We start from the raw sequence: 15,963 nt of genomic DNA, 5'->3' as shown, positions 1-15,963 counted from the left end.
CAAACATAGACTTTCCATCATAACAGAAGAAAAATGTCCCTTTTCTTAAAAGCCACTCTAACATAATTGAGCACGATCACATACAACTGCCCTTGAATGGAAACATTCTTTTCATTAAAATCCATTTAGTAACTGTGTAGTTTATTTTCAAAAATGCTAGTTCCTTAAAATAGTCTATATTCACTGACCTACTTCCAGAGATTGTTGTGCATATAATTGCACCGCCTGTCCATTTCAGGGTTTTTAAACTGAACATATAGCTAATCTTTAAAAGCATGTGCACAAAGTAGCTTGTGGTGTATCAGTGTGTTTGATTTTCCCTGCGTGTCCCTGAGATGTCTTGAGTTCTCTATGTACTGTAGTTTCATTGATTATTTATTCTCCCTTTTTATTTCTATCTCATCTGATTCCTGCATTGTTTTCCATTGCTCATATCTTATTACCAACTGTTCCTCTCACTTCACTTTGTCATTAACCCATTGTTCTTCTCCCATCTCTCTGTGTATAGCTCTCAAATTTTTTTTTGTATTACCTTCAACTCATTTCCTCATTCTCCTTGGCTTTTTCCTATTCTAACCCCATCTTTTTTATTTCGCCCCACTGCTCCTGCTCCCTCCACCCCTCATGTCCTTTCACATCTTTCTCTCTTCCTCTTGGCAGGACCCAATCCTCCCTTAGTCTCACTCTCTCTCTTTTACATACTCCTCCTGACGCGCTCCTGCTGGCCCCGGTCTGTCCTACGGGATTAATTGATAGTGAGAGATAATAAATCTTCCCATTAGGCGCAAGGCCCCTGCCCATCGCTCATTATGCACCTGCTGCTCCTCAACGCCATGGCCTGGGGTTTCCCCTGCTTTTTTAACACGCACGTCTGTCATCTCAATGCCAGCAAGGTTAATCTCTCGCTATTGCAGTCGATTGGCTACCTCACGTCACATACTCATTCATGCATGAATACCATTTGAAGCATGTGTTTATTCTTTACTTTCTCTCTAGATTTGAAGTGCTTTACATGAGAGAACTGAGCAGCTTCACCCTGCAGCAGCTGTTGCTTGCGAGTGTAACACATACTGTTTTGAATTTGTGGATTTCAAAGATGGGACCAATATAAAAATCCTCAACTAGCAAAATGTACTTTTACTTGTTTCTTGTTTAGTATTGTGAGGATGGATAAGAAAAAAAGAAGCCCATCCCTGGGGTTAATTTCATGGTACTGAATCATTCTACCTTGAGACCATTTTGAGACGATCAGAGCAGCTACTTTTCTCATCTATTTTCACATCTATCTAATATACAGTATCTAATGTTGAGCAGTATGCACGATCTGTTTTGCTTTGTTTAACCTTAATTATAACAGTGATAAAATACACTATGGATATTAATCGTGGTTATTATAGAAGGCATTTTGCCAAGTCTGGGTTAATGCTGTGTAACATAGGTCCTGTGTGTAGTTTGATTTCAGTCAGTCCCAAAATGCTACCTGGATTGTAATCCCAACATCTTCGAAATGTGGGCATCTATTTTTAGGATCAGTAGGGCGTTTGACCCAGAGCAGTCTGTTGACCAAATTTCGGCTGAATTTGTCTGTAAATTTGTGGGATATTTTCCTGGAGAAAAATAGTAGAAAACCTGAGATTGTAATTTGAAAATATTATAATATTCAGTAAATTTAATAACCTTGCTAATGAAGTCTTTTCATTTAGCTGATACATTTTTGTATGTGTCAAAAAGTGTACAATACATTAGCTCTTGTATTTGACATCTGGCACAATAGTCAGCAAAGTACACTTAGACAATCTTTCAATAATTATGGTGTATCGGCAAAAAAAATAAAAATTGGCTGTACAATTCATAAAGACAGCATTGCTAATAATTTCTTGACGGTAAGTCTAAAAGGAGAACCTAAAAATATTAAGTTAAATTTAACTGTTATAGTGGACAACTTGGTACTGACAGAAATTATTCAACATACTGTTGAAATAAGGTGTCCCTTGTTTCACTTCACCATGCTAAAGCAATGTTTTGCCACATGTTTTTAGCATGGCAACACACCATCAATCAATCAGTAGCTCAACAGGAGATATGAATAGTTTGTATTTTTTATTTAAAACTTCATATAACCCATACAGCAAACTGTACAATTGAATTATTCACAGTGTGTTAAAAAGAAAATAATTCAATAGCGTTTCTATAACATTTTGTTGATTTTACTCAGATGTTGGTTATTCTAATGGTCTATTAACACATACAGTTACTAGGAAAACAAAATCTTTTTTTTTCCTTTTTTTTTTACAAAATCTTACAAAAACTATATTCATAGAAATTCTGCATGTCCACAAAGAAAACCCTGGTTGGCACCAACATATTTATTGTATTATTTGAGAGGTTTTCTGCCAAATGAGAGAAGCTGTGCAACTGAAAAGAAAGGTATACATAAAAGGGCATACCATCATGACTGCTGGAAAATCAAAACTCACGCACTACTAATGGAACACAGGTTATGTAGCTTACATTTTGCATTACTTTTCTCTCACATTTCATACAATTTTGTGTAAAATGACATTATTATTCACATTAATTTATAAAAAGATATATATATATTCAGTAACCAAACTGACTGAATCAGCCAAATCAGAAACCCTGTTGTAATTCCAACTAATTTTGATTATGATGTTTTCAATTCTTTTCACATATTACAGAAGTGAAATACAAGCAATCTTGAGTCTTTGAATCACCTGCATGAAAAGCTACAGTACACATGAGGGTAACAGTAATATAGTATAACCACGTATCAGTTGCGGCCATACTTTAGACCAGGTCCTAATTGGGATTTTCAAGAGGAGTAAAGGTCCAGTCACAGAAGATAAAGATAAGTGTCCCCTAAATTCTTGGGGAAGTTCAACAATTCCATCTCATGTTCACCTTGTAGAAATATATTAGCCATCATAAAAGAACATTTACATACATTTTTCTCATCTGGATGATAGTAATCCAATATACCATAATATAATGCATTTTCATTAAATAAATAAAGAGTTTTGGGGCTGTGAAACTGGGGTAAAGTGAGGAAGTAGGTTAAAGTGACCTCTCTAATGAAATAAATAGAATCTATAACATATTTGACTGTGAACAGACTTTTTTTTTTATAACAGTATAAATTTAGCAAAATACATTTTCTCCTGCTGATCTTATCTACATACTCTACCTTGCAGAAGGGAATCGATAAACAATTATACAGTGAATCTCTACCAAACCAATGCTAAGATTTACAGATTGCAGTTTCCTTGAATCATAGATAGTTATGATTTTTTTTGTCACGACTTATCGAAAATGTAAACCTCACAGAGGTTTGCTGTTCGTTCAGCTCCGAGGTGACAGCAGCTCACAGACTTCTCGAACCCTCATACAACATGACACTTGTCATTGATAGGCATTGAAGTCAATATAATCAGACAAAATCATCATCTGTCTTCTATCTATTTACCATCTATTCACCACATTGTCTTTCAGCATGTTCACACACTAAATAATTAATGAAACTACTCTGATTACATCAGGTACCGAAAAAGAAAAAGTCTGAGAGAACCTTCAGAATCTTTTCCCATTTAAAACAAAACCCCTTGGCCAATTTTCATAACACTCATAATGCAAAACAACCACTTTCCGGCCAAAAACCCTCTAGATCACACCTGAAAATGAAGTAACTGTTCAAAAATGTGTTCAGAAGTACTTGGGACATTCAGTGGTCCTGTAGCCACACACACATGAACAAAGACCAGCATGTAGTTTGATGGATATGTCACAATTAAATGCACTTTTAAGGTCACAGTCTCTTACCTTTTGTCTCTGTGCCTTACAATTCTTTATTAAGCTAAGATATAATAAACACAAATACCTGATCTAATGCCTTCCATCCCTTTCTGTACCTATGGGATTGGAATTTAGTAGATTTTATCGATACCAATGCCATTATCAATTCTGCTTATCGGCCCAATTCTCAATTGTTTCCCTCAATGATTCCCGATCAATCTTCTGTGTGGGAAAAAAATAGGCCTACACGTTTTCAGCATCAACACAACTGTTTTATTACCTCAAAGTCTGATCACAGTGTAGAAACAGAGTAGGAAAAAGGCATGCATGTGAATCAGGTGTGCAGAAGCTCCACTGTTTAACCACTGTTTTCATTTAGGTTTTCTTAGTCAAAGAAAAAATCTGCCAAGCCTGCCTGCGTGGTGCTAATGTTATTATAACATAAGATGTTTTCCTTCAGTAACACAGACGTGCTGCTCGGTTGGAAAGCAGTGGCACTCGTGTATAGAGTGTCAAATACATGGCATTCCTGGAATTTAAACCCATGTTGACAGATGTTTCAGCATATTGCTAGTGTTTACCTTTTTACAGACATTACAACTAGCACTGTTGTATTCTTTCTTTGTGAGATGAAGCCACGCTTTGGACCGTTTCTTTCTCTCTGTCATGACTCCTTCTTGTTGCAAGTTTCCAGTAGCATTGACACAAGTTTGACGCCATTGTTTTGTTATGCACAACTGTCAGGAAAACATGCCAGCGTCGATAAAAGGAACTGATTTAGATGGTTTGGGCAATTTAGACCTGATCCTCAACTGGAACCGGTTCTCGATTCCCATCCTACCTGTACCATGCTACCATTCAATCAGTGCAGTGTTTGAAAAGTGAGCCTAGACTTTTGGAATTGATTCCTGTAAATGTTCAACATTTTGGTAATTGTCCTTTTTGAAATTACAGAGGACCAAAGTTATATTTTACAAAAGGCATTGGATCAGGAAGTTTATCCATTAGTTTTCTTTTGTGTATGTTTTTAGCATTAATTGTTTTACATTACAGTATTGATCACAATATTTTGAGGTGAGGCGGTTTGCAGAGTCAGCAAACACAATGCCAGGACTGTGCCAGATACAACTACCCAACTACATATTACCCTGCATGGTTGGAAAAGACTGTTATAGCAAGATCACTTAAAAGTCCCATCCAAACCACTTCTACTTATTTTGCATCGAACACAAGATGAGTGTTCTCTAAAAAGCTAAGTGAGCAGTCCTGGCCCATACCGGTCTGTATATAGTTCTGTTGGTCAGATCTTTGGCAATTTAAATGATTTAAAATTCAATCATATACAAAATCATTTTTTAAATAAAATGTACTTCTGGTCAAAAAAATCTTATCCCATAACACTGTGATCCAGAAGTCCATGGTGGAATCTTTTGTTTTCAATATGGATGTCTCCCCGTTGCAGCTTTGTTTTGCATCGATGATTAATTGTTTGTATGCAACAATATAGTTAATTACCCATCACAACTTCAACAAACTTACATTTACTGCTGAACAGTTGTGTCTTGCTATGGGTTTCCACTAATAACAGTAATGGAGATGCGGAATGAGTATTCTTACAGGTTATCCTAGATGTCCCTGTGAACCATGCTTTCAAAGACCCTTTCTCATATCCTGCTGCTAGGCCTAGACAACATGAGGTAACATTATTTTCTGCTGTCAAGGCCATTCAGGAGTTTATGTAAATCAACAGGATAGGGGTAAGAACGTGATATCATAATTTTCATGTGTGGCAAAACTGATCTCCAATGAAAGCCGCTCTTCCTTGTCCTCTTGTATATCTGCCATTTATTGCCATTTTCATCAAGGCCTTTCATCTTGCTGCAGTCCAATAAAATTCTCAGTCTTTTCACTGATAGAGGATTCCTTGAATGATGTGTATTTTCTTGTGTTTTTGTGTTGCACACATAAACATCAGACTTGAAACTGATTATTTGGGTGTACTGTTTTCCCAGAACCTCCCCCGAATATTTATTTTACCTCTTGTGGTTTGGATTACATTGGTGAATGTTGTCATACCTGTGTGGCTGATGCTGCCATTTTGAGTTGCCCATGTTTTGTTAGTGTCCCCATGTCACTGTGATTAATGGTGTATCTGGTGATCCCGTCTATGCCATTGTCTCTAGTCTCTGGCACAGCCGCTGACACGTTACTCATGAGGGTCTTGCCCTGGGGGGAACACACTGTCATGGGAACACAGGAGTCATCCCAGTGCTGCAGCTCATGTTGTCCTTTCCTGGGAGTCGTCGGTCGTTGTAGGCGTGCATGTTTATCACTGCATCCGTCTTCACCATGACTGGAGGCTGAGGCTTGTGTTTCACCCGCCTCTCGCAGGTGAACGACAGTCTGATCTCGTCCACCATGGCACTGCACAAAGACCTCTGGGCAAAAAGGGAAGATGCGAGGAGGGGAGTAAGAAGGAGAAGAGGGGAAAGGGACGGGGGGTAAATGCCTTAGCTTTAAATTGTTCTGACAGCAGAGAGTGTTGACAATCTGAAGAGCACAAAATGCATTAGAACATAACATTCATCTTGTGTTAATGCTAGTGTGTATGCATAGATGTGTGCAAGTGCGTCCATGGCTATCAGCAATGTCTAATCGCAGCACCACCAGATGTAGCCTACACACCGTTCATTATTGCTGCAGTGTCAGAAAGCATGACCAAGTACGGTGCATGAGCATGCATGCAACTACTCACTTAGCATGAGTCAAATTAGTGATTTACGACAGTAAAGGGTTCATGCTATTCTGACATCTCCAATGACTAATAATGGATTAATTCTCTCTGCTCCAATTTGCAATTATGCCTGTTAAAATAAGTAAATGTTGTGGTATTATGGCCAACTACTCCTAGGGATTAGCCAAAGGCATGCAAATCCTTTTATAACATGTTTGAACTAAAAGCCATGAATAGAGCACAGCTTTGGTTCAGAGGCTATGTGTTAAGTATCATAACAAAATAGGCATGGTTAGCAACTTCTTTGCTAAAATCTAGGGTGAAAAAAATGAAATCCTAGTGCAGTTTAATTAAATTAATGTAAGATTAATTTTCCATCCATCCAAACCACAGAGTAAAGATCAAATTAAGATAATATGGCATTCTGTATATGATTTATGGGGACATATACCTGCTCACGTTCTGCAGTCTTCCTTAGCTTGTAGATGAATTCAGCAATCGCCACAAAAACAGACAGCACTAGGCCAGATGCCAGTACAATGAATATACCACCCAGGTTTTGGATACCCATGGGGCCTGTCTCGCGACGCTCTTCATCCAAGCAGCTGCTCCCACTCCACCACTTCTCCTTCAGCATGTGTAGGCGCCCATCCTCCAAGATGCTTAGGATTGCTATGGTGATTTTGTCCCTGTATGGGGAGCCTGGAAGCAACATAAGGCCTGTTTTACTTTGGAAGAAACACCAGCTGGATTCTGTGATAATAAGGTTCATAAACACGTTGTTGCATACAGTCTGACTAGTAGCTAAGGAAACATCTTGTGCTGCTGCGTCGTCTAAAAAGCAATCCCTCAGCCTCATACCTCAAAAGACAACAAATAACACATGAAAGGGGCTTGATTTTTTTTTTTTTCTTATTACTTGGTTTTCAATTTGTATTTGCTGGTCGTTTGCAGGTCTTACCGAGGGGAGTCCCGATGCCATAGCCTTTGCTGTCAATGATTCCTCCCACCTGTGTCAGATTACAGTTCCTCCTAGTGATGTAATCGATAGTGGTGGACTCCATAATGAGGGCATAGTCTGACTTCAGCACCCTCTGAATCCCATCCTCAATAGACTTCACCAGTGATGTGCTTGGCTTACTGCTCATGAAGGCCCACATCTTCTCAAAAGTAGAAACCTTAGATTTCTGTAAGGGATGGAAAGAGCCCGTTTAAAAATGTGCCTTTGACTCTCATTTGAACAATCTCCCTTGCTGCAGGTGAGGAGAAAGTACTTGAAAAATATACAATGCTTTTACCACTGAGAAAGGGTTGGGTGTGAATAAAATGAGTTTCAAACGTTATAACCCAAGGTGTTGAAGCTGGAAGTAAAGCTATATACTGTTATGTACTGATGAATAGCAGAATAAGTTTACACCTGTGTGGATTCTTTGAATGCCTAATTAGAAATTGTCAAAATCGACACATTTGTAACAATTGACAATATTTATTTATATTTTATTTATTTATATATCACAATATGTGCTGATACTTTAGCCACTGACCAAATAGATTTCTGTGATTACTCATACAGATCTCCATTGTCACAGGATTAAAGGAGAGTAAATTGAAGCTTTGCGCACATCTATTCTCATAAGTGCTACTGAAGCAGCAATAATAGAATGCCGCTCCATTAGTCTTGCATCAGGCTATGTGGTATTTCATGCAATTTTATGTGAGGTCACATTTATGCCATGTCTAATCCTAGATAATTACTGTTTTAAGACTATAAACCATTTCAAATTGTGAAAGATGCTGTTATTAAGAAGCCCTCCATTATGTGTAACTCCAGTAGAAGCACAGTCTTGGTTGCTTAAAACTGTGATATGATGTTTTGATATTAAAACTTAAAAGAATAAAAACAATTGCATGTATTGCATGTATTGGATGTATTGCAATCATTGTCAAATTGGCATCTAGGGCTGCCATTAACAACAATGTTTCTATCAATTAATCTATCAACTATTTTACTGATTAGTCAATAATCTAAGTGATTAATTTTCTTCCCGATTGTTACAGTGGTTTTGCCTTTTTTTGGCGGTCCATCGTGTAGTATAGGGCCTGTATGTCTTTAGTTGCTTGTGCATAGTGCTACTGCTGCTGTAATATGCCATGGAAACCTTGCACAGTGTAAAAACCACTTCTTTGTCGTTGTGTGATAATTTGTAGAACTCCTATACGTTCGGAGCCTTGGGACTCTGGAAATTTTTACACTGAACGTTGACTGGAGCCAACCAATGACTGAAGCCAAAAATGAGGTCATGATGCAGCAATTATGTAGTGATGTTGAAGGAATACATTTTTTATAATAAATTGATGCATTTTAGGAAAAAAAATTAAATAATCTGTCACTTTAAAGTATTTATGTCAACGCATTGTCAAGGTCAACGTCATCAATTATGACAAATACTCAAGGCAGCCCTACTGGTAGCTTTAAAAAAACATTTTTTTTAACCTCCCTGATAAGAATTGACTGTATATGCAATTTAGGACAGCTGATGCAGGTTTGCATTACAGCAATGTGTAATTCAAAAAGGTCTCACGATTTAAGAATGTTTCCCTACAGATCCCTTCTCTCTTATTCTTGTTTTGATTTCACAGAACCACATCTAGCTCATAAGTAACCATCTGTTATCTGGTGGCTACTTATGTGCGTGGACTCTTCTTAAGCTACAAATCATATTACATTTGAGTAGATTCAAAGCAAAAACACAGACAATTTAGTATGTCACCGTAACATAGGTATAGGGCCAAATCCATCCAGCTACATACATCTGCAAATCCTTTATCTAGTCCCCAGTCTCCTCAGTATTTATCATGCTTCTCTGCCTCATTGAGTCAACATCATTAGGCCTTTCCGTAAGAGCAAGAGGGAGCAGAGGGCACTTGAGCCTCGCAGCTCTGATGAGGTAATTAGACACCTGTGTCTCCTTCTATTTATGACGCGACAACCGCAACTACAAATATCAAGTACACAGAATGATTGAAAATAACTTCCCTTTGAATAGCTATTCAGAGGAACTGAAGGTTGAGTTCTTTTCAAAGGGTCAACGATTTGAGTTGGATCCAGGTGCATCATTACACCACATTTATTATAGAGGGGATTCAGTGCAATAAATGAACAATCTTACTGTAATGTGATTAGTAACTAAATACTTTTTTTGAACAAACAAAATGGTGTGCAAGTCCAAGATGCCACCATTGTTTTAAATGCAGTTGATATCAGCAAAAATCCTGAACCCAATTACATAATTAAAGCTGGGGGATCGAGTTTATACACCATTCAGCAAACTCAACAATGAAGCATACAGTATTTATGAATTCAACTACAAATTTTGGGGGCATAAAAACTAGGGCAGACAGATACCCTAGAAGAATCAATTTTTTCTTCTATTGAATGTCATAAACGTTTGGGCTGTTTTCCAGAGAAATGTGCAGTGTTTTCATTTTCTTACTCGGAGAAACTGTAACTCTGTTACATGTTATTCGGCACCACAGAGACAGCAGCATCTATATAGCAAAGCTCAAAATAATAAAATAATTTCAAAGACCCTGCAGGCAAACACTGAAACTTCGGGATAAAAAAAATCATTATGAAGGAACACATCAAACAGTGTAGAGAAGTGGAGAAGCTGAATAATTTGCCTTTACTGTAGGAATTAAGATCTTATATATAAAATATATAAAATCTCTTTTGTGGAATGGTAATGATTTTTTTCCCATTGGAAACATTGGCCTACTGTATAGTTTCAGATTCAACATCTTGCCACATTTCTGAACACACAAATTTTACAACATTTTTATTACTGTATGTGTTTGTATTCAGAATGTCTCAGCTACAGTATAACTGTTTCACATTGTAAAATAAATGATGAAATAAATTTCAGGGACAATATTATGATTGAATTTTGTTTTATATCCGTGCACTACCTTCAGTAATTAAAAAATTAAAATACCTTACTTTTTTTTTTAAATATGAAACTTGAGAATAGATATAAAACTTGATTCAACCATAACTATTCATTAGTGTTTGTACTATACCTTGAAGAAGGACATGGTTGCACCATCTTTGACCACACCATACTCGATCTTTGTCTGCTTGGCAATGTCATCAGCTGAGTCTACAGGTGAGTCCATTCTCTCCACAGTGAGAAAAGCTGCTAAATTAGCTGTATAGGATGATATAATAATGAGTGTGAAGAACCACCAGATCCCACCGATGATCCTGGTCGACAGGGCTTTGGGCATCAGTTCTGAGCCTGTAGGCAACACAAATTGAGAGACTATTAAGTATTTAACTCGATAAAATTGTACTGCATCCGCTGTAACTGAATTTAACAAACGCAGAAAGATGATCATCAGCATTTTTGTTAATTAGCCGGCAAATGTGTCTGGCAGTGCCGGTTTTGTTGATCAAGGTACTGTCAGTGAGGAAATAGAAAATGAAGGCAGTTTGGCAGGGTAGCTAAACTCTAAGGTAAGAATTCAGAATAGGCAGATCAGACCTCCAAAACGTATGTTGCCCAAGCTTATACATTAGGTGTACAAGCCTTTCCCAGTTTATGTAAACTTTTAGAGTTGACAGCAATAACTTTCACTGTGCACTCTATCAAAATAAATGCTTGTTGCAGATGACTATGATTTTATTTCAACAAGTCCTCCAAAATGAATGACTCTATAGGTTGTTTGTCCATACCCTCTGATACAACCCAAAAGAGTGTCTCCTAAAATAGTGCCTCTACATCAACAGGTGTAGCGGACCTCCGTTGTCATGGGTACCATGATAAACACATGATTGAGCTTATGTAACGGTCACGGTTAGGTTAGCTTTGGGAAATGATCGTGGTTGGGGTTGAAATAAGTACTTCCTGAATGTTAAAGGACCTTTGTTGTCACGCAATTAAGGTTGTGGAACGGTCACAGATGAAAGAAAAGAATCGGTTTCAGACAGGAAATGAACGGCGGTTTCCTGTGTCAAAGTCCTGGGTCTTGTTGACCCGTCCATCTACCCTAACCTCCTCCTAACATGGACTTTGTCGCTCTATATACTACGTCGCTTGACACTGCTTGCATAGATGATCTGTATTGTTGTTTTTTTTCAATTTTGGTTATTTTGGGATAAAACTTACATCTATAAGAAAATGTCTTTCAATTGAAAATAAAATATGCATATGCCTTTAGTTAGGGAACATAAAAAGAAGTCTAAGTCCTATATATCAATTTAACATGGAAGATACTGTAGTATTCCAATACAATTAAAACACTCACTCTAAAAGCCTGAGTCATACTCTTCAATTAGGCAACTGCTCAGGACTGTATCACATTTAACAGCTTTCTCTTGCTAAAGGACTGCTTGCATTTAGTTACCTATTCAGGTTTATAGCATCTATTGAGGATTAATAGCAGTTGATCCTCCTCCATTACTGAAAATTCTGTCTGCAGTTAGTTTTGGTGAACCGGTTGGCATACAAGTTGATAAATAAAAACAGCATCACTGTAGGATTTGGTATGTCAGATCAAATATAAATGAACAAAAACAACATATTATAGTTGCTCTGTTAATGAATCCTAATTCACTAGAGTTCTTTTTTTGTCATGTCACATGTAACTGACACAACTATACTTCACACAATTTTCCTACGATGTGTCTATCATGTCATCAGGTTTACTAGATGTACACACTTTTGTATTTTGGAAAAAAAAAAAAATCAGAGCCAATACAAATAGACAATAAAGAGTGACAATACACCTCTGCATCAACCTTGACTTTGAGTGGTCCTCTGCTGAGTAATACTATGTTTACAATGGTTCACTGACTGGTATTAAAGTTGCTTTATATCTCATCCCTGACAACCTTTAAAATACCCTTGTGCTTTGTGCACTCTGTTACTTTACTGAGAAGATTTATGAGGGCAATTCTGAAGAGTAACAAGCTCACAGAAGGGGGGCAGAGTGGTCAGCTCTTTAACCTCTTCTACCAAATTTGATTGGATTTGTCCTTTGTGGTTTGACAAAGACTACATGGTTACAAACAAGGGAAGACAGTAGCATCCCTTAATTCACTATGACTTCAGAGAGGGAAGGTCCAGATGCATTCTCTGGTTGCACTAAAAATGAATTGAAGCAACGGCTGACTCAATTGAATTCCACACTATAAAAGGCTGTTGTCAGCAGGGAACAGTATATGGTGCTGCATCAGAACACTAATAAATACAAAAAGCAGATCAGTCATATGATGCCAAGGAAATAAAAAGGTGTCAATATACCATCTTTCCTTGAAGAAGGACTCCTTGAAGACTATACTGTTACTGTTCCAGTAACCCAAACATCACATCTATCTCACTGACTGCTGCACTGCTCATTCACACGACTGCTGTAAGTAGTCGTGTATAATTAAACAACCAATACATATTATTACCAAACAAGTCTCATTTGCTAACATTTTATAAGCATAAAGCAGTCACAAAAATTCATTGTGTCTTGTCCTAATATCCGTTTGTTTATCTTTATGTTATGTTTGTTTATACAGGAACAAAAACACACATGACATTCTGAATATGAGGTGTGCTAACTTTAGCGTTTGCTTGCAGCGTAGCGGTGTGGCAAAATCTCGCTTTATTCGGTTAGTATGCAGTGGAGGAAATTTTGTAATGTTGCATAGGTACACTGTTACCGTCTCATAAGAAAAAGCCATATTTTACCATTTGACAAAGTGAATATCAGTACAATGAAGTGGAGGGAGCTTCCTTCAGCTCACAGATAAAGTTGGCATTGTAGTGGACAGACAGGTAACCAACCTATCAAGTAGCTAGTGTTACATTAGGTCATGTCTGTCGCTACAACAAAGTGAATGTTAGCTCACAAAAGCTTTCCATTCTCCAACCTTTTATAAACATCCAGCAGTAACAAACAACCACATTGCCATTATCCATTTGTCAGTTTATACAGTAGCAAAAATACGAATGAAATTTTGAGTATGGGGACTGCCAACTCCAGCTTTTACCGACAGTAAAGGTAGTGCAAAACATCAGTCTGCTTTGTGCTAAGCAGAGGGAATTGTGTATTCTATTTCTTTTTTAAATTAAAACAGCCATCATCTACTGATGGGATCCCTAAATATAAATATGAACTATGTTGAACTATTGGCAATGTTACTGTTTGGCAGCTGTAATCTTTAACATTTACATTTGGCAGAAGATATTCAAAAGTGGTGAAGATTCTTTTTAGTTGAGGTCTGAAAGAAAACTGTGCTGTTGTATTTATTTTTAACTCCTGTTAGATTCATTTTCTCATTTAGTGTTATGATTTATATATCAAGCAAGCACTTAGGGAAACTGTGTTTTTAGTTACTGTCTGAGAATGAAACAATTCCAATAGTCTATTAATTTCTTGTGTGAGACATCCTAGACGCAACATCTGTGAATAGTATAGCATCTATAGTTAATATATAGATACACAATGTCTGTAGCCACTTATAACACCACAGCACACTACATGTCTTAAGAGGAGATCTTAAAGAAGTCACTCTGACAATACTATTGTCTTTTGAATAAATGACTGTTTTGCATTTAATAATGCTTTTGAATTACCAGTATGGCAAGAATGCTATTCTCTATGGATCCAGTAGAGCAACGTGCTAAACGTTTTGCCCAGGTTGTCTGGAGTGTTCCTCCCCACTAGCAATGCCTCACCTTAACATGAGAGAGAACTGGGCTTTCCCATGAGAATGATTACCTGCACTTAGCATGCTCTCAATGGAGTCATCACACAAAAACTCCCTGTCAGAGATGGGGGCTTTTGCCAGTTGTGATTGCTTTTAAAAAATGGCACTTTTGAATGGAAATGTTTATTCCATTGCGAGTAAATCTTGATCTGAATCTCAAGAAGGGGCAAAGTCACAACTCCAGTTTCTTAACCAAAGACAAAAAGCCACAACAAGTTAGATCTTGCACAAAGAACCAAATAAAGAATAATATATTTTAGCCTTAAAACTATGGATTGAAAATGAAAAGAATAATGTCACTGAAAATGAGAAGACTGGGAATAAATCAACTCATATCTCAAACATACTTTCAAAAATTATTTTATATGGGGAAACCAATTTACTGGAAATGATCAGACATATGTTTGTTGTGAGCAAAAGCCTTCTGAGACCCCCAGGAATGCATTTGAAGTACACAAAGTGTTTGCTTTTGCACCTCCTCATAGTTTGTGTTCTTTGTGTTGTCTATGACACCTCCCTCCCACAGACAAGCTGGTAGATTTTTTTTTTTTTGGATCCCCTCAAACACGTCCATTTGCATTTTAAACATGTCAAGGAAATGGCTCCCGTCTCAGCTGCTGTCACTGTGCTTGGCAGGCAAGCAAGGGATGTCTGTTTATGTGACACAGAGAAAATATATCTCCATGCAGATACCACGATGCAGCATGTGTTACAAGTTACTGTAGGAAAAATGGGTGTTACAGAAAGCCAGAATCCGTCGGTGTCTGTTCTAAACACAGACAAATTATATGTTCAATATCACTGTCAAGATATGTTGACGATCCTCAATTTAAAAATTATGCAGAAACAGTTATGCAACAGGAAAAAAAATGGATCATATATTCATACTCATAATACAGATACACCTGCTAGAGAACAAACATAACACATATCAACCTCTTGTTAACTTTGATATCCCCTTCTGCACATTTTTTATTCAGGAAACCACGAATAAGAGCTGATTAGCAGCAGCTGCTTCAGTCAACCATTGTAAATATGAGAAACACTGCAGATCAGGCACTGACAGTCAACTCTTTGAGCCAAAGTATGAAATATAATAGAGAATTCTCCCCTGTTTAGTTTAATAATATAGGCTACTACATAGCTCATTTTGTTGTGATTCTCTCTCTCCTCTTCCTCCCTCTCGGCATGCTGCTGCTACACTCGTAGCCCTCTGCCTGCACCGGCAAATTGGCAGAGCTGCTATGCAGTTTCACAAGAGTGCTGCCGAGCTTCTGTGCTTAATGAATTGCTGAATGTGTTTGCTATCCTTACGGGCACAGATCCACTCCCAAGTCTCACTAAGCCTCCTTGATTTGTCTTGTTACGTTGAGGTTAAACATTTTATTACTTGGGTCTTTTTACTCCACAGTTGACTTCATTAGGTTATTTCTGGGCCTTCATTTGCTTACCTATCCCTTTAAGGGACACCTTGCCAAGTGGTAACCTATTTGTATGCCCTGGTTTTTCAGTCAAAAGGTAGAATTAAACCTGCAGTGGGAAGTTTAGTAATACATGTTGGGTTATTCTGCTAAATGAAAAATGCGCTGCTTTTGTTCTGATGCTATACATGCATGCATTACATTATACTGTATGAAACAAGATCACAGTGACATTT

At 37.5% G+C, this 15,963-nt stretch overlaps 1 protein-coding gene and 1 long non-coding RNA gene across 2 annotated transcripts in view; one reads left to right on the top strand and one right to left on the bottom strand.

The window, feature by feature from the left end:
* Nucleotides 1-15,963, top strand: part of LOC120784206 — a 108,024-nt gene that overhangs the window by 86,209 nt on the left and 5,852 nt on the right. The gene's annotated exons all lie outside the window — the stretch shown is intronic.
* Nucleotides 5,961-15,963, bottom strand: part of LOC120784205 (glutamate receptor ionotropic, kainate 3) — an 89,870-nt gene continuing 79,867 nt past the window's right edge. The window contains exons 13-16 of the mRNA XM_040117791.1: nucleotides 10,625-10,842; nucleotides 7,506-7,731; nucleotides 6,996-7,246; nucleotides 5,961-6,248 (exon numbers count right to left, since the gene is read on the bottom strand). Of these exons, the coding sequence (XP_039973725.1) occupies nucleotides 6,054-6,248; nucleotides 6,996-7,246; nucleotides 7,506-7,731; nucleotides 10,625-10,842 (890 nt within the window). The 3' untranslated portion in view covers nucleotides 5,961-6,053. The remainder of the gene's footprint in view (nucleotides 6,249-6,995; nucleotides 7,247-7,505; nucleotides 7,732-10,624; nucleotides 10,843-15,963) is intronic.

This window comes from Xiphias gladius, chromosome 22 (genome assembly GCF_016859285.1).
Source record: "Xiphias gladius isolate SHS-SW01 ecotype Sanya breed wild chromosome 22, ASM1685928v1, whole genome shotgun sequence".
NCBI classification, from domain to species: domain Eukaryota; kingdom Metazoa; phylum Chordata; class Actinopteri; order Istiophoriformes; family Xiphiidae; genus Xiphias; species Xiphias gladius.
Note: the sequence above shows the minus strand (reverse complement) of the source record. Positions and strands in the feature narration are given on the sequence as shown.